The sequence below is a fragment of the Pediculus humanus genome, genomic scaffold (assembly GCF_000006295.1).
Source record: "Pediculus humanus corporis 1103172107463 genomic scaffold, whole genome shotgun sequence".
In the NCBI taxonomy this organism is placed as follows: Eukaryota; Metazoa; Arthropoda; class Insecta; order Psocodea; family Pediculidae; genus Pediculus; species Pediculus humanus.
In genome coordinates this window covers 175,861-192,969 of record NW_002987083.1, presented here as the reverse complement: position 1 = coordinate 192,969, position 17,109 = coordinate 175,861, and the positions used below count along the sequence as shown (strand labels likewise).

The 17,109-nt window shown below is 24.3% G+C and overlaps 1 protein-coding gene across 1 annotated transcript; it reads left to right on the top strand.

The window, feature by feature from the left end:
- Window positions 1-812: 812 nt before the first annotated feature.
- Window positions 813-2,916, top strand: Phum_PHUM117430 (uncharacterized protein; the record flags this gene model as incomplete). Its single annotated transcript, XM_002424140.1, has 7 exons — window positions 813-855; window positions 942-1,300; window positions 1,453-1,592; window positions 1,705-1,918; window positions 2,045-2,291; window positions 2,375-2,495; window positions 2,637-2,916. 7 exons carry the CDS (start codon window positions 813-815, stop codon window positions 2,914-2,916), a joined length of 1,404 nt encoding a protein of 467 aa, XP_002424185.1.
- Between the last annotated feature and the right edge of the window lie 14,193 nt (window positions 2,917-17,109).

The following is a 17,109-nucleotide window of genomic DNA, read 5'->3' as shown; positions in this document are numbered from 1 at the left end:
TTATAAATTTGTGTTTATTGTTTTCTTAGAAAAAAATACGCAAATAAAAATAATTATAAATTGAAAAATAGCGGATTTTAGTGACCACGTTTTGTCGGTTATCGTTATAAAGTAAATCTTTTTTTTAAGGTAATCCTAAATGCTTTTTTTTCTTAATAATTTTATTACAAATTTTTTAAAATAAGATTTAATAAAACTTGGCTTAATTTTGAGAGCATCGTTGTACATTCAGTTGATTAAAAATAACATGAAATTTGTTGCTATTTAAGTAGATCATTACTTTAAATGATTTACTGTTAGTATTATTATTATATTTTATTTTTCTGTTATAAAAAGTAGTAACATTAAGTAGTTTTAAAAAAAAAAAAAATTTATATTTACTTGAAATTAATAATAAAGTGGTTAATATTGCAATGTTTAATTAATATAAAAATTTTAAAATGTTTTTCCTTTTATTTTTAGTAAAATGAGTGAGGAAGAAACATCAGCATTTGCAGTTTATGCCAAAAGAAATATTAAAAAAAAAAATATTAATAATATAGGGTTTGATAAGAAATCACTGAAAAAATTTAAAAAAAAAAAAAGTAAATCTCTGCAAAATAATGTAAGTGTTCATAATGATAATGTTAAAAAGCTTTTTAAAAATGAAGATTTATCGAAAAAGGCTAACACAAAAGTGAAGGACTCTTTAAAAAACAAAACAATAATAACAAATAAAATAACTACTCCTGCTGAAGAAATAAATTTTACAAATGAAAATAATTCAATCGATGAAAAAAACAATCGAATAATCAAATCCGATAAGATTATAAATGGTGATAATGTTTCAATTAAAATTAAGGATAACCACAAAAAGTTAAATGGGTTCAAATCTGAAGAAAAGGAAACGAAAAAGAAAAAAGTGATGGAAAAAAATAAAATTTTAAATTTTATATATGAAGATAGTAAAAAAGTAGGAAAAAATTTACTTGCTTGGATTTTATCTCCTATTAAAGTAAAAGAATTTTTTGAAAATTTTTGGGAAAAAAAACCTTTATACATTAGTAGAAACAACAATGAATATTATAATGAATTGTGTTCAATGAATGCTTTTGAAAAAGCTTTAAGTGAAAAAGATATGTACTTTACTAAAAATATTGATGTTACTTCTTACATTGATGGCCAGAGATTTACAGAAAATCTAGATGGAAAAGCTACAGTTTCAAATATTTGGGATTTTTTTAATGAAGGGAAAAGCATAAGGTTATTGAATCCACAAACTTTTATACCAAATGTTTGGCTTTTAAATACTAACCTTCAGGTTTGTCAATATAATATTATGTAAATATTTCAGGTGCTTTATAAAAAAATAATAATAATAATCAAAATTTCTAATTGCCATTATTAAATTTTCTGTCACTCAAATGTTAAAATTATTATTTTTTTTTTTTTTGTTAATATATTATATTTTAGGAATTTTTTAATTGTTTTGTTGGAGCTAACATGTACTTAACTCCAGCTGGAACTCAGGGTTTTGCACCTCATTATGATGATATAGAAGCCTTCGTTCTTCAACTGGAGGGACAAAAGCACTGGAAAGTGTATAATCCTAGGTTACTATATTATATTTAATAATCAATTAAATACTTATGGATATAAAATATTAAAGATGGAGGAAATATGGAGAAATATTTTTTGTTTTCATCAGAAAAATTATGTTTCTAGAGATTCAAGTGAAGTATTAGCGAGGGAATCATCAAAAAATTTTAAAGAAGATGAAATTGGAAAACCAATATTAAAAGTAACATTGAAACCAGGTGATATGTTATATTTTCCAAGAGGTTACATTCATCAAGCCAAATGTTTACCTGATACACATTCTTTGCATTTGACTGTATCCTGCTATCAAAAAAATTCTTGGGCAGATTTATTCGAAAAAGTGAGATTTTCAAACTTTTTTTTTTTTTATTTAAATGATTCATTAACAGAAATTTGCTTTCAGTAATAATATTTAAGGGTTTAAAAAAAAAAAAAAAAGTAAATGAAATTTTTTTTTTTCAAGTAGATATTTCCAGTAGCTTTACAAAAAGCAATTTTCGAAGATGTTGAATTTAGAAAAGGATTACCCATCGGATATTTAAATCATATGGGAATGATGTTTTCTGAAGAAAATAATGAATTTAGACAAAAATTCATTCAAAAATTTAACGAACTCGGTAGAAAAGTTTTAGAAATGTGTCCAATTGATGCCGGTGTTGATCAATTGAGTACAAATTTTATTCACGATGCATTACCGCCATGTTTGACTGAAGGTTTTTTATTTTTTATTTTTTTTTTTGGAAAAAATAAATTTTTTTTTCTATTATTAATTTAAATGTTTGTTTTTGTTTTTCAGATGAAAAATTATACGGGGGTGACCGAAACGTAAAACTTCCAGATAAAAATTTTTTACACATTTTAAAAAATACATCAAATACAAATTTAGGAGTTAAATTGATCAGGGCCACGTCGGCGAGGTAAATTTTTGTCTTTTTTATTTTCATTGTTTAAAAAAAAAAAAAAAAGCGACGGTTATCCGAGTTTTTGTTCTTGACATTAAATTTTTTTTTTTTAATTTCCGCATAATAAGAATAAATAAATTTTTTTTTTCTTGTTAGATTGGTGTGCGAAGAAGATGAAATATATTTATATTACACAACAGATAATTCTCTTTCTTATCACGAAACGGAAGTAAACCGTTGTCAAATTTCCACGAGTTGGGCAGTCGCCGTAGAACATTTGATTCGAAATTATCCAAATTTTGTAGAAATGAAAGATTTGCCTGTAAATAATAATAATAATAAGGTTGGAAATTGGAAAGAAATAACAAAATTTGTTTATTTCCTATGGCAAAAAGGATTAATTTTATTTAATATGCCTTTAAGGGCAATCAATTGAGAAAATTAATAATAATAATAATAATTTTTTATTAACTACTCGGTTAAAAGTAGTCGATAAATAATATTTGTACAAGAAAATTAATTTTAAAAAAAATTTTTTTAGTAAAGGAAACCAACCAGTTAAAAAAAAATTTATTTTATTTACATAAAATTTTAGTCTTATTAATTTAATGAACGAATTTTTTTTTAAATTTTTTTTTATAAAATTTTAAATAATGATATTATGGAGTAAACAATAATTTTACACGCAATTAATATTTACATAATATTTTTATTTATTTTTTATTATCGAATTGGAAATTTTTTTATTAAACTATTAAATTGTTGAATAAATATCACTAATAATTCAATGCATGAGTTTTTTTTTTTTTTTTAAATAACAAATTATTTACGAAACTTTTAGGATTTAAATTTTTCCTCAGATTTAAATTTAAAAAAATTATTTTTCCCTTTCTCTTAATGCCCTCTGACTTGAGGGCTTTGAATACTTAAAATTGCGGAATGATTTGGCCTCAATAACGGAACCATAAATTGTAGTATTGTAAAATAAGGATGCTTTGGGTCAAACTAGTGTCAGGTGTTGTTGCGAAAATTTTTTTTTTTTTTTTTTTTTTTCATTTGCTCAATAATCCGCTCATAATCATTTTTATAAAAAAAAATTTTTTTTTTTAAATTAAAAATAAAATAGAAACGAAAATAACAACAACAACAAAAAAGGAGGAAAAAAATTTTAAATCAAAATTTGTCATATTGTTTATGAAAGGATTGAAATAATAATAATAAGAATGATAATTAAATTTTTATATCATGTATTATTATTATTATTAAAATTTGAAAGTATTTAATTAAATTCATGTTTGCCATTTTTAAATTTTTGGTGAGTACATATTAATTACACAATTGATACCCCTTCATTTTGTTTTTATTTATTTATTTTTTTTGTTATAAAGTTACAGATGAGGACGTCCTCGAAGAGCAGAAGAAAAAGAAAAAAAAAATTTTTTTTTCTTTCTACTCTCCTTTCTTGCCCGGAAGAATGCAATCGTTTTTCCTTCCAGCCAACGATCAGTGATTGCGTAAAAACCGTTACATCATTGAAGCAGACACTTAAAAAAAAAAAAAAACAAGTAATGCCAATGATCTAACCAAAGTCTTACATACCTACTAACATTTTTAAATGTGTTACTCGACCCAGATAAAACCAACCATTTTTTTTTTTTTCTTTTTTTTTTTTCTTCATTGAATTTTAGCAGAGTCAGAAATTTAAAATCGTCGTCGTTATTTAAAAAAAAAAAAGGAAAAAAACTTGCTACGTTTCAAGTAATAATTTTTTTTTTTTTTTGTTTGAATCATGCTTCAAAGAGTAAGACTTTTTAAATAATAATAATAATAATAATAGGTTTTACGTAAAAAAAAAAAGGAAAAGACAAATAGGAGGTATGATCTTTTATATGTACATAATACAAAAATTTATTTTTATTAAAGAATAAATAAATAAAATTTGACATTATACCTATTTAATAATAATAATAATATTATTTATTTTAAATTTAAAAATTTAGCAACATGATCAGGTCTCTCTCTCTCTCTCTCTCTTTCTATTTTCAAATTATTATACCTGATAAATTTAATCATAATCATAATATGTGATGCAATTTAAAAACCGTGAGATAAAAAATCGTTAAAATTTTATAACACTTCCTAAGTTTTTTTTTTTTAATTAATCATAAATAATAATAATTATTATTATTATTTATTGTTTATGTACTTATGTATTTTTTTTAAAAATTAATTAACGAAATTATTATTGATGATAATAACAATAACGTTATCAATACAAACACATTTAAATTTTATAGAAACATCATTTATTATTATTATTAATATGAGAAAAAATTAACTTCCGGTTTTGAAAAAGACAACATAAAAAAAAAAAAAAACTCGAAGCAGAAAAATCGGAGGTCAAATAATGATGATGATAATGATGATAAAACTAAGGCCATTGTCCTGTCTGTCACCAATGTGAGTATTTAACCATAAAAAAAATTTTTTGTATTTTTCTCGCACCATCGTCATCATCATCATTATTATTATAATTATCGTAGATTTATATATATTGATTAAATAAATGTGTAAATATCGGTGGCCGTTATTATTTTCAGGTTGAGGTTCAAAAGGTCAAATGTCATAATATGTTTTTTTTTCTTTTTAAACTGACGTAACAATTACATCAGCTATTTAAATAAAAAAAAAAAAAAATTGCCACATTTTTTGTTTTTTTTTAATAAAATATATTTATTATTTATCGAAATCTTTGACAATTATAAATATATAGTAAGGTCTTAAGAATAGTGTCGAATCAATATTGTTTGATTTCCGGTTGACCGAGATTCATCTAAATTCTGCCCAAGTTTTATTTCCTGTTGATAATGCAAACTTTGACCCAAATCGAATTTAAAAAGTCACGTATTCAAATAACAAAAAAAAAAAAAATTTTTTTCCTGTTTTTTTTTTGGGAAATTTATATATATTTATTATAATTAAAATGATTTTAACCGACGGTATACGTAGGTATCTCTTTTAATAATAATAATACCTGATTTTCAAACGTCAAGGTCTTTTTTTTTTTATAAATAATTTATTTTATATTTATATATATATTTGATTTCTCCCACTCCACTCTTTCAAATTGTTGTTTAAAGTCAATATAACGGTAAATAATAATAATATTAAAAAATGGCGGGAAATAAATTCGCGATAAATAAATATAATTACAATAGGCGGAAGAGAAGGACAAAGAAAGAAAAAGAGAGAGAGAGAGAGAGAAATTATCATTTGTTTTGTTAATTTTTGTTATTATTATTATTACCACCACTTACTCCTCCTCCTCCACTACCACCTACTCTTGCCCCTCCTCCTCCTCCTCCTCCGCCATGATGAAATTTCGCAAACAATAAAAAAAAAAAGAATTTTTTTTTTGGAAATTCTTTTTGTTGTATGACGTGAAGGAGCCAAGAGGCTCATATATACTCACGAGGAGTGGCACAATCAGGAAGTAAAAAAACCATAAAGAAGTATTTAAGTGGTTGATATTGAGTTACGAAAAACCAAGTTTGGATTTCTATTGTTTGTTCCGTTAATATATATATATACAGGTGAAGAGAAGAGAAGAGAAAAAAATCAACATTTTTATATCATTCGAAAATCATCATCATCATCATCATCATCATAATTATATCAAATCTAAAAATTTGAGAAGAAAAAAAAATTTTTTTTTTAATTGTCATTTATAGAACAAAAACTATAAAGAAATAAGAGAAGTTTATGACAACCTTTAAAAATGGCGCATAAAAAAAAAAAAAAAAAACAAAAATTCTTCTGCCACGTATTCAACTATGTTTATACTCATCATTATTTGACATCCTATTGTCCAGTTCAAATGAATAGATTTCAACCGTAAAAAAAAAAAAAAAACTGCGTGACATCTGCGTTTATTATTATTATTATTATTATTTCTTTATTTATTTAAATATTTTCTTTTCATAAAAAAAATTTTTTTATAATACTTTTTGTGTTGATAATATGTAATCTAATACTTGTGAATACGTAATAAATTTAAAAAAAAAAAGACAAAATTTGATTGGAAACCTGCATCGATGATGATGATGATGATGATTTTTGAGTACGAAATAAAACAAAAAAAGGTTTGTATATGTTTTTAGTTTAAAAATCAAACTTGAATCAAGATGAAAATTTTTTTTTTAAACAATAAGTTAATGAAAAATCAAAGAATTTTTTTTCCATGTCAAAGTTCACGTAAAAAATTAACCTCAAATCTTTTTTAAATATAAAATTTAAAAATGAAAGAACGTTAAAAAAAAAAAATTCTTTATATAAAAAATGTGCGTAAAGATTATGTTGTGTAACAAAATCTTTTTTAAAAAAAAAAAAAAGGGAAAATTTTATTCTCAGCCTTTATGATTTATAGAAATAAAAAAAAAAAAATTCGGGGGGATGATTTATAAAAAAAATTTAGGGTAAAAAAAAAAAAAAAAGTTTTATTGTCGTCGGGTACGGTAAATAAAAAGATGAAATAATTTTTGTGACCCGTCGGGGAGGGGGGGAGCGGAGGGGAATATGGTAATATTATATTTAACAAAATTTTTCGTTTGTGTACCTGAAAAAAAAAGGTTCTTTTCTTTTTTTTTGTAACCATAGAGTTTTATAAAAACTATACCGAACAATTAATTAAGGGATTATTTAAAAAAAAATTATTTAGATATAAATAGTTAAAAGGTTTTTTTTATTAATAATAATGATAATAATATGTTTAAAAATTTATTGAAATATTTCTAAAAGTTTTTTTTATTTTTCGATTCGAATTTTGGAAAATTTTCCTTTTTTTTTATATCTCTTATCAATATTATTAGTTTTAGTATTGTAACAAAACGGTTTATTTCAAACTGATAAAACTTATTATTATTAACGATAAACGTCACTAAATAATAATAATAATGAATCCAAACGAAAATAAAAAATAGAAAATGTTTTTTCATAACACACACACACACAAGAGAAAAAAAAATTTTTTCTTTTAAAAGGGAAAAAGGAAAAAAAAAGTAGAGAGAAAAAAGGCTGTCATCATCGTAGCAGGATTCGAATTAATTTCCGTTTGATATTGATTGTGCTGACGTCAGAGTTTGAAACCGGAAGTGCCGGGGCCGGAGCTTAGCTGCGGAAGCAAAAGGGAGGCCGACATTCTATTTCCGGAGGATGCCGGAAGAGTGCTTGGTGCCGAGATGTTCGCTATTCTCCAGCGCTCTTCCGTTCGGAAGTTTTCCAGCTCTAAAAAAAAAAAAAAAAAATATTTTAGCTCGGTTTTTCATTTGACTCGACTTTTTTTTCTTCTTTCCTTTCCTTTTTTTTTTTTTTTTGTTCGAAGCAGAGTTTGTAAAACGTTATTTTAGGCGCGATTAAAAAAAAAAAAATTTATTATTCGAATAAAATTTCACATTTTGTTTCAACTAAAAAAAATATTCGAAAATTATGTTTTAAAACATTCTCACGACAAAATCATGACGACAACAAACGCAATAAACGAGTTGCGTAAAAAAAAAAAGAAATGAAAATCGAAAAATTTCGTTATTAAACGAAAAAAAAAAATATTTATTTTGATAAATTTAAAAAGTTAAGAAGAAAAGAAATAATAATAATAATAATGATAAGTAAATTTAAATTGAAAAATGACTAAGAAAAAAAAAATTACTTAAACGAGCCGAAAAAAATAAAAAAACATGACGCATTTCCGGAATTTTCCTTGTTGAAGACACGCCTGCGAATTTCAACATCCGTTTTGTCTTTAGCCTTTCGGTCAACTACGTTATATTATGTCTCATAAAAAATAAAAATAAAAAAAACGGTTTGCTTATGAAATGAATAATTTTAAAAATCGAACGAACGAACGAGGGAGTTGAAAAATGGAGGAGAAAGAAAATGTGTGCGATAAAGAAAACCGAAACGTCATTTCCGGTATGAACAAAAAAAAGCAGTTAAAAAACAACTTTAATATTTTTTTAACGTTAACGTTTTTTATTTTATAATTTTAATTTATAAATAATTTTTTTTTTTTTTAAATAGTATGAAGGTAAACGTAAACGTTTCTTCTTTTTTTTACGTTCGAACATACGTAAAAATCCCGGAAAAATAAAAAAAAAAAAGGTAATAATTTAAAGGAAACTCGAAACACGAGTTTGATAATCGAGTTCGATTCGATACATTTTTTTTTTATCGATATTTAAATATATATATTTAATATCGAGTTTGCTTATACGTTTTGTGTCGTGTCAAAAAAGATGTATTGATATTTTTTTTTATTAGTTTTTAGTTTTCTTCCTGCTCGTTTGTCCTCGCTTAGTTTTTTTTTTTTTTTTGTTTCTCGTATCGATTTTTATTTTTACTAATCATACAATCACGAATTATATTTAATAAACTAAATTAATTAATTAAATTTAAATTTTTTGTCATAAATAAATAGGGCCTCCGATGACGTGTAATTTTATAAACGATAGAATTTTGCGGTTATGACTGAAACTGAAAGTTTTACTCTGAGATTTTTCTAGAAAAATAAGTTTTAAATCAAATTTTTCCTTTTTCCTTTATCAATAAATAATCAATTTTTTTTTTTTGGTAAATATTATTAATTACATATATGTATGGAAAGCGTGGCGTTTTTAGTCCTGTGGAAAACAAAAAAAAGTTATAATTGTCGATTGGGGAGAAGAACAAACGATCGATCGTTTTGGGTCAATAAATAGGTTTAAAAAAAAAGAAAAACCTGAAATTAATTGTAAATCTTATTCTTTTGATCCCGGAAGAAAAAGAAAAAAAAATTTAAAGAAGAATAAATTTTAGCAAGCACAAAAGCTGCCTTCGCTTTACCACACGAATCCAAAAGAAGGCAGGAGATGCCATCATTAAAAAAATGTAAGAAGATGGTATGAGTGAATGGTTAAAACACGGCGACCTAAGTCAATTGACAACTTCCTACTCTCTCATTGTATAATTATAATATTTAGTCTAAATGATTTTCCAAGGTCACTTCCTGGTTTGTGTATTTTGATATCGTTTCTACAATTTGATAACGTCTGGAAGAGATGATCCTTCTATATATTTTTTATTTTTTTCTTTCTTTCATAAGATTTCCCTTTCGATCGTACCTGATTTCCTCCCACTTTTTTATTAAAACCCACTCCCGAATAAGGAACCGTTATTTTTAGGAGAAGAAAATGTCGTTTTCTCATCATTTTTCCAACCTTGATTCACCATTTGACTTTATATTAATAATAATAATAATAAAGAGAGAGAAAACCGTTATTCGTTCAAGGAGACATCTTCGGACCTTTCCAGAATTTCTGTTTTTCTTTGTTTTATCGATTTGATTGATTTTCAACAGCGTTAATAATAAAAAAAAAAAAATCGACATATTTGATTTTTCTGTTTTTATTTACTCGATTGATTCAAAATTATCGTTTTTTTTTTTTTTTTTTTTTCAAAGTGGTTTTGTAATCAGGTAGTTTTTATTTTGTTTTTCTCGGTAAGAAGACTGTGGGAATCAAAAGTGTTGGCAACCTATCGTTGTGTGTGTGTGTGTGTGTGTGCCTGACTATACTTCCTGCTTTGTATATCGCTTTTGACCTTCAAACATTTCTTTTCTTTTAAGAAAAACATAATGGAAAAATTTTTAAGGGGAATGTTTTTTAAAAAAAAATGTTACAGGGAAAAAAGTAAAAAATTTTATGACGTAATTAATAAAATACGTCACACAAAAAAAACAAATACTTTATTCTATTATTATTATTTTTTTAAAAACAAAATCATAAAAAATTAAACTTACGATTTAAATACGTTAGTAAAGAATGTTAGAAAAAAAAAAATTTAATCGAAAACCGGAAATTCGTTTTGTTTTGTTTCCGTTAAAAAAAAAAAATAAATAAACGGACGACTAAATAAAAAGCTGCTTTACTGTTTGTTTTTTTTTTTTTTTTATTTTCCGAAATTCGACACCGAAGAACTAATAATAATTATTATCATTGTAAAAAAAAAAAAAATTGTTTTCTTTTTTTTTTTCGAGTAAATGATCTATACTAAAATTAAAAATATTAAATTTCCTGTTGGAAAATAGGGACGCCTAAAAGTTTTTCACACTTTTAAAAATCATTTAAATAAAAACAAAAGACCGGAGGAAAAAAAAAACAAACGTTTAAACTTTTTATTAATAATAATAATAATAATAATTTCCAATGATAACTCTTTGAATAGGTTTAAACATTTGACTATAAACTCTCGAAACGACCTGTAAAACCTTGTAAAATCCATTTTTGGAGAATTAGTTTGACTTTTAAAATGTATTTTTACTAATAAAACTCGGTATAAACATTTAAAATGTCACGTGTAATATATTTATCATAATAATAATAATAATAATAATGTTAAATCATAAACGTGTGAATTAAAAATTTAAATTTATTAACTAATTATTATAATAAAAAAAAAGGAAAAAGAAAAATTTATTTCCTTCATTGTAAGGCACACCACTTCCCTTTTTTGTACCTGAACTCAAGTAAATTTTAATTATGATGAGTAAATGAAGATATAATAAAAGAGAATTTGTGAAAAATCTTTCGAAGAATGTTAGTCAATCATGTTCACCTTGATCTTGGCTAGTTTCGTCATATTCTTTTAAACTTCCGTCAAGGAAATCCTTCTTAAGAAAAACAAAAAAAAAAAAAAAAAATTAAAAGACATCGAATGTAATAATCATGTAGGAAGGTATCGTGGGTTGAACTCTTTTCTGCTTAAAACAAAAAAAAATTAATTTTTTTTTTAATTATTACTACTAAAAAAAAGGAAAATTTCTGTTTTTATCAAAAGGTAAAATTTAAATCGATGAAAACTTTAATAATAATAATAATAATTTCTAGGTATGAAAATGACATATACAAAATTATTATTTTTCATTACGTTCTATTTCCGTTTGAATATTTTGTAACTTTGGTTTATGTAATGCAACACTCTCTTGGTTATCGTATTTAATTTTTTTTTTTTTTAAACGTACGGTAAACAAGAAATATGGGAAAAATTATTATTATTATTATTTAAATTATAACCTCATAAATTTTTCATCTTCGTGTTGAAGAAAATTCACGACGACGATGATATTTTTACAATGACGATTGTCACCCTGTTAAATTAGATAATTTGACAATTTAGTAATGTAATGATTTGATAAAAAAAAAAGGCGCCAATGGCGCAACAAGATGGAGTAATTTGTATTTTAAAAAAAAAAAAACAATGGAGCAACCGAAAAATTTAAATTTTTTTCAATTACCTTTTAAATTATTTAATTTAACTCGTAATAAACACACACATTATAAAATATCGAACGAAAAAAAATTTTTTTTTTTTTTGTTACGTTTCCGTTAAAATGTCTCTGTCTCTGTCTCTCTCTCTCTCTCTCTCTCTCATTTTTAATATAAATTTAAAAATAAAAATAATTTTTTTATTCACGGTAATATTTAATTTATGAAACGATTTGAAAACTTTGGTAATTTGATGCTAAGTAAAAGGAACAAATACCGGAAATTAATCATTCTATTTCCGTTATTTAGTCTCATTGTTTGTTTAAGACTTTGATTTATAAGTAATGGCTGATAACCATAATTTGATTCTTTTATTTTTTTTTTTCATTTTCGTTTGAATAAATTTCAAAAGTTTGTTGTTAAATGTCTGGATATCCGTTTTCTATTATCTCTCTCTCTCTCTCTCTCTTTCTCTTTCTCGAAAAAAAATTATTTCATTTCTTACCACGAGAATTTAATTATTGAAAATTTTTAAAACCATTCGGATGTCATCATCATCACAAAAAAAAAATTATTTGTTTGTATTTTATCATAGGTTTACGACGGTAGAGAAGATTTTTAAGAATAAGCTAGGACAATATTTTATAGTTGTCGAAGGGATCAGGGATACCAACAGCAAGATAAAAAAAAAATCCCGGTTCAAGCACAGAATATTCAATGTTAACACATTTAATTCGAAAGATTACAGACAATTGAATCCGTTTTTAGTCATCGAAACGAAATCAAGTTGGCCTAAAAAAAAAACTTGCAGGATCCATTTTTGAAGAAATTAGGCATAATCTCGAGAATAAAACAAATGTTAAAGGTAAAAAAAATAAAATAATAAAATTATAGACAAATTATATTAATAAAAATAATAATAATTAATATATGTATACAAATAACATTTAAAAAAAATATATATATATATTTGTAAAATATAATTGTGGGAGGAATTAAAAAAAAAAAGAAGTTGATTATTATTATTATTATCATTTATTACATAGCTCCGTAATGAAAAAAAAAAAAAAATGAGGTTTTTAGATTGTAGAGAAAGTGTGACACGGGTTGGTAAACCTGAGAACCTACGCTTAGAATACGGAAAGACGGGGCCCTCTACTTATGACGTAACTCATTCCGTTTGACCAAGTTATGTCAGAATCCGCCATTGCATCATTATTATTATTATTATTATTATTATTATTATGTTTGTCGGCGCATTATTCAACTTCTTCGTGGTTTACCGGGTGCACTCTTTTTATTTATTTATTTATTTTTTTTTCAACTTGATTACCCCATTTTTTTTTTTTTTCGGAAAATTAAACAAGTTTTGATATTTTTTTTTTTTTTTGAGTGCATCATTGAGAACTTTTTTTTAAAAATTTAACTCTTAATCAATATCCATCATATACTTTATTATTATTATAAGTGTTTCAGTTATTTTCCACAATAATAATAATAATAACAAAAAACTTTTTATTATATTGAGGGACTGGTTATATAATATATACACATCCGCTTTTTTCTTATTATTTTTTTTTTTTTTAATAAAATTGTTATTAAAAATGATAACCAAAGATTTATTTACATATCTACTTTATTAATTATTAGTTATTTAGTACAAAAAATTTTCAATTGTATTTAGAAAAAAAAAATTTTCTGGAATATTGAAAGTATTGAATAATTTTTTTAATTTAATTTTTTTTTATTTCCGGTTTTTTACGTCAACATTTCAATAAAATATATAACTTTTACATTTTTTTTCTTTCTTTTCCCCCTTTTATCGTATTTTTCTTGTTTTTTTTTTTTTTTTACAAATGTATGTGTAATCATGACATAATATGTTTTAATTTTGAAATCGAAAAAGTAACTTTAAAAACAACAACGTCACAGGTAAACAAAACAATAATTATATTAAATAAGTTTTTTATTTTTTTATTTTTGATTAATTAAACGTTTCATAGACGAAATAAAATTGTGAAGCGTTTCTTCATTTTGTGGGGACAAGTGCAGGCTATAAAAAAATCAACACTATTCTATACAGATTTTTTCTTCCCCCTCTTTTATTTTAAAGTAAAAATTTTAATCCTAAGAAGTCTTCATGTAGTTTTTTTTTTTGTTGTTCATTCGCAGGTTACACTTTAACTGTAAAAAAAAAAAAAATATTATAAAACTCAGAGAGAAAAGAAGGAAATTCATAAAAAGTATTCATAAACCTTTTAAAATGACTTCCGGAAATGAATTTTTAAATACGTAATTCGGTACCATCGACCTAATAACGACCCTGATTTAAACATAATCGCAAAGATGAAATATTCGCTGGACCATTTAATTGTTTTTTTGGTACACAAACTAAAATGAATTCACGAAAAAAAAGCCTTATAAAAATATTGAAGCCAGTTACAATTAAAAAAAAAAGAAAAAAAAAAAAGAAAGAAAAAAAAACCCTAAAAAGACTAAATACGATACTGTTAAAAAAAAATTAAAAGTAATAGGCTCATATGTTTATCTTATGAGAATGCAGTCAATAAACAAAAAAAAAAATTTTCCATTCCATAAGAATCTCCTTAATTCAAAGAAACGACTAGACGGAAATCCGTCGTTCCTTTCCTTCATATTTCAAGCGAAGCTAGCGCTGAAAAACAAATTGAAAAACGATTACGTGGCCATTCTTGGAACTAATCGAAATGTTCACATGTTGCCTAGCCAACAGTAACATTCGAGTCGAGTTTAAGATTGCAATGTTTCTGTTTCTTTACTCGAGACATTTTTTTTTTTTATTTATTAAAAAGTAAATATTTTTAATATTCAAAAAAAATAATAATAACTTTATATATTATTTTATAAATTAATGAAAAAGTTTTTTTTTTTTAAATTATCGTTTCGGAATAATTTGATAAAAGCGGTTTAATTATATCGAGTGTTACATACGAGAAAATACTTTTCTTTTTTTTTTTTTTTTGTATAACCAAAAGTTTGTTTTCGAGACTGTGATAAGTCGATGTATGTTTTTAAAATAATAAAATGAACGTTTGAATATTAAATAACTGATAAAATAAAAAGTTTTTTTATTAATATTTTTAAATACATATATATATAAAAAATGTTTACTCGATTATAAAAGTCAAAAATTATTTTTTTGGATAACCATGATTAGTGGATATACAATTTCGGATAAATAAAAACAAAAGGTTGGTTTTATTTTTATATTAAACAATAATAATAATAATAATTTTTTAATTAAACGTACTAATTACAAATAATAATAATAATAGTAGTTAACTGTCAATTTTTTTTTTTTTTTAACTGACACATAAAACTTATAACCGAATTAAGTTTATATCAATTCGTGAAAAGGAATAAAAATGGCGGCATTGTTTAAAAAAAATTCAAATTTTTAAATAATGTTTATTTTATAAATAAATATATTTTTATTCCGAGTTAGAGACAGACAAAAAAAATGAAAAGAAAAAAACTGAAAACAAAAGTTTTAAATAAACAGGTTTTGTGTTAAAAACTTTTCTGTTTTGAGTTTCCTATTTCCTAAAGGAAAATTCCGTTGAAAAACAAAATGTCCCGATGTGTGTGTGTTTAGTATTACGTTTAGCGTGACGTCATATCTTTATTCGTTTCATTAAGAAAAATTCAAAAAAAAAAAAAAAAATTAATTATACGAAAAAAAAAAAAAAATTTAAATTACTTCGATAATAAAATAAACGTTATTTAAAAGTTAAAAAAAAAAAGATGAAAATCAACTTCCGGTTATTTTTTAAATTATATTCGGGAAATTTTTATGGTACAATCACATTCGTTAACTTTTTTTTTTTTTTTTGGTAAAAACATTTGGATGATACGGTGTCATTATTTTTACTAATTACTAACACTTTAAAAAAATCGGTTTTTAGTAATTACTAAAGGTTTGTTTGTTTTTTTGGCGGGGGTAGAGGGAGGAGAGGGGAAGAGGAGGTAAAATTTAAAATAAGGGTGTATTTTTTAGTTCACTTATGATCACCTAATCGTTTTTTTTTTTTTTATTTAATGCTTAATTATAGCGTGTCTTTGCCTCGATGGTGTTGAATGTACACGTAATAGTACATGAAAGGGATGATTCGATGATAAAAAAATATGGTGTACACTCTATTTGAATTTTTTTTTAACAAATGAAGGAGTGTCTTTTCCGAAAGGGCGATGAGGAAAAATTAGGTGTAGGAGGAGGAGGATGAAGAAAGGGCTTTGGCATTTCCCCATTAAAAACAAAATATTAATATTGTTATTATGGTTATTTTTATGCGCACCCTAGAGTTAACGCCCTACTTGTAAATAATAATCACCTGAGTCGTATTTCTTTTAATTTGGCAATCTAATTTTTTTTTTTTTTTTTTTTTTCGTAACCGGAAAAGGATATCTCATTAAAATCCGGCACTTCCCGTTAAAAGTTATTTTCAATTTTAAAAATAATTTTACATTTCCTTGTGTGTATTGCTATTTCCTCGGTTTTTTTTTTTTTTGTTTCATCATTGTCGAAGGCTGGCCACTTGTTGCTAACGTTGTACGTTTTAACTATTTTATGATGATACTTGACGATAAACAAAAAACTCACGCCAAAATATTATTATTATTATTATTATTTACCGGCAAATGATTTGGGGAAAAAGCAAGGTGATCGAGTCTGTAAGGAACCGTTATGTTTAGCGACAAAAACAAAATTTTCATCCCTTCCTCCTTTTTCTCACTCTCCCGCAAGTTGGAAAACCGGTTGAATTCTGTTATTTCGGGTTTACCATAATAATAATAATTATTATTATTATTCGATCCGTTGTGTTCTTCCCGATTTTCTTATTAATCGTCAGTGATCGTCTCTTCCCGAATAATAAATAATTTTGTTGTTGTTTGTGATGTAATTATTTTCGGTTTCATTTTAAATATTAAATTATAGTGAATTTTCGAGTATAATAAAATAATTTATAAAAAATTTATTTATATATTCTCGAATTTATAAAAAAAAAATATTTTTTTCTTGAAAGCGATGACTGTTGAATTAGATTATTATGGTAAGTTTTGACTAAAATTTCCTTTTTTTTTTTTGAAACGAAAACTAAATTAGTTTCATGTAAATTGTAAGGTTTTAAAATAATATTGAATTCATTTTATTATTATTATTTTTTAATTTTTTCTTCTTTTTTTTTGGGGAGGGGGGGAGGTGGGATGATTTGTAAAAGTGTTTGAATTTTTTTTTTTTTTTTTTTTTGGTTATGAATGTTTTTTAATATTTAAAATTGACGTCTGTTTGAATC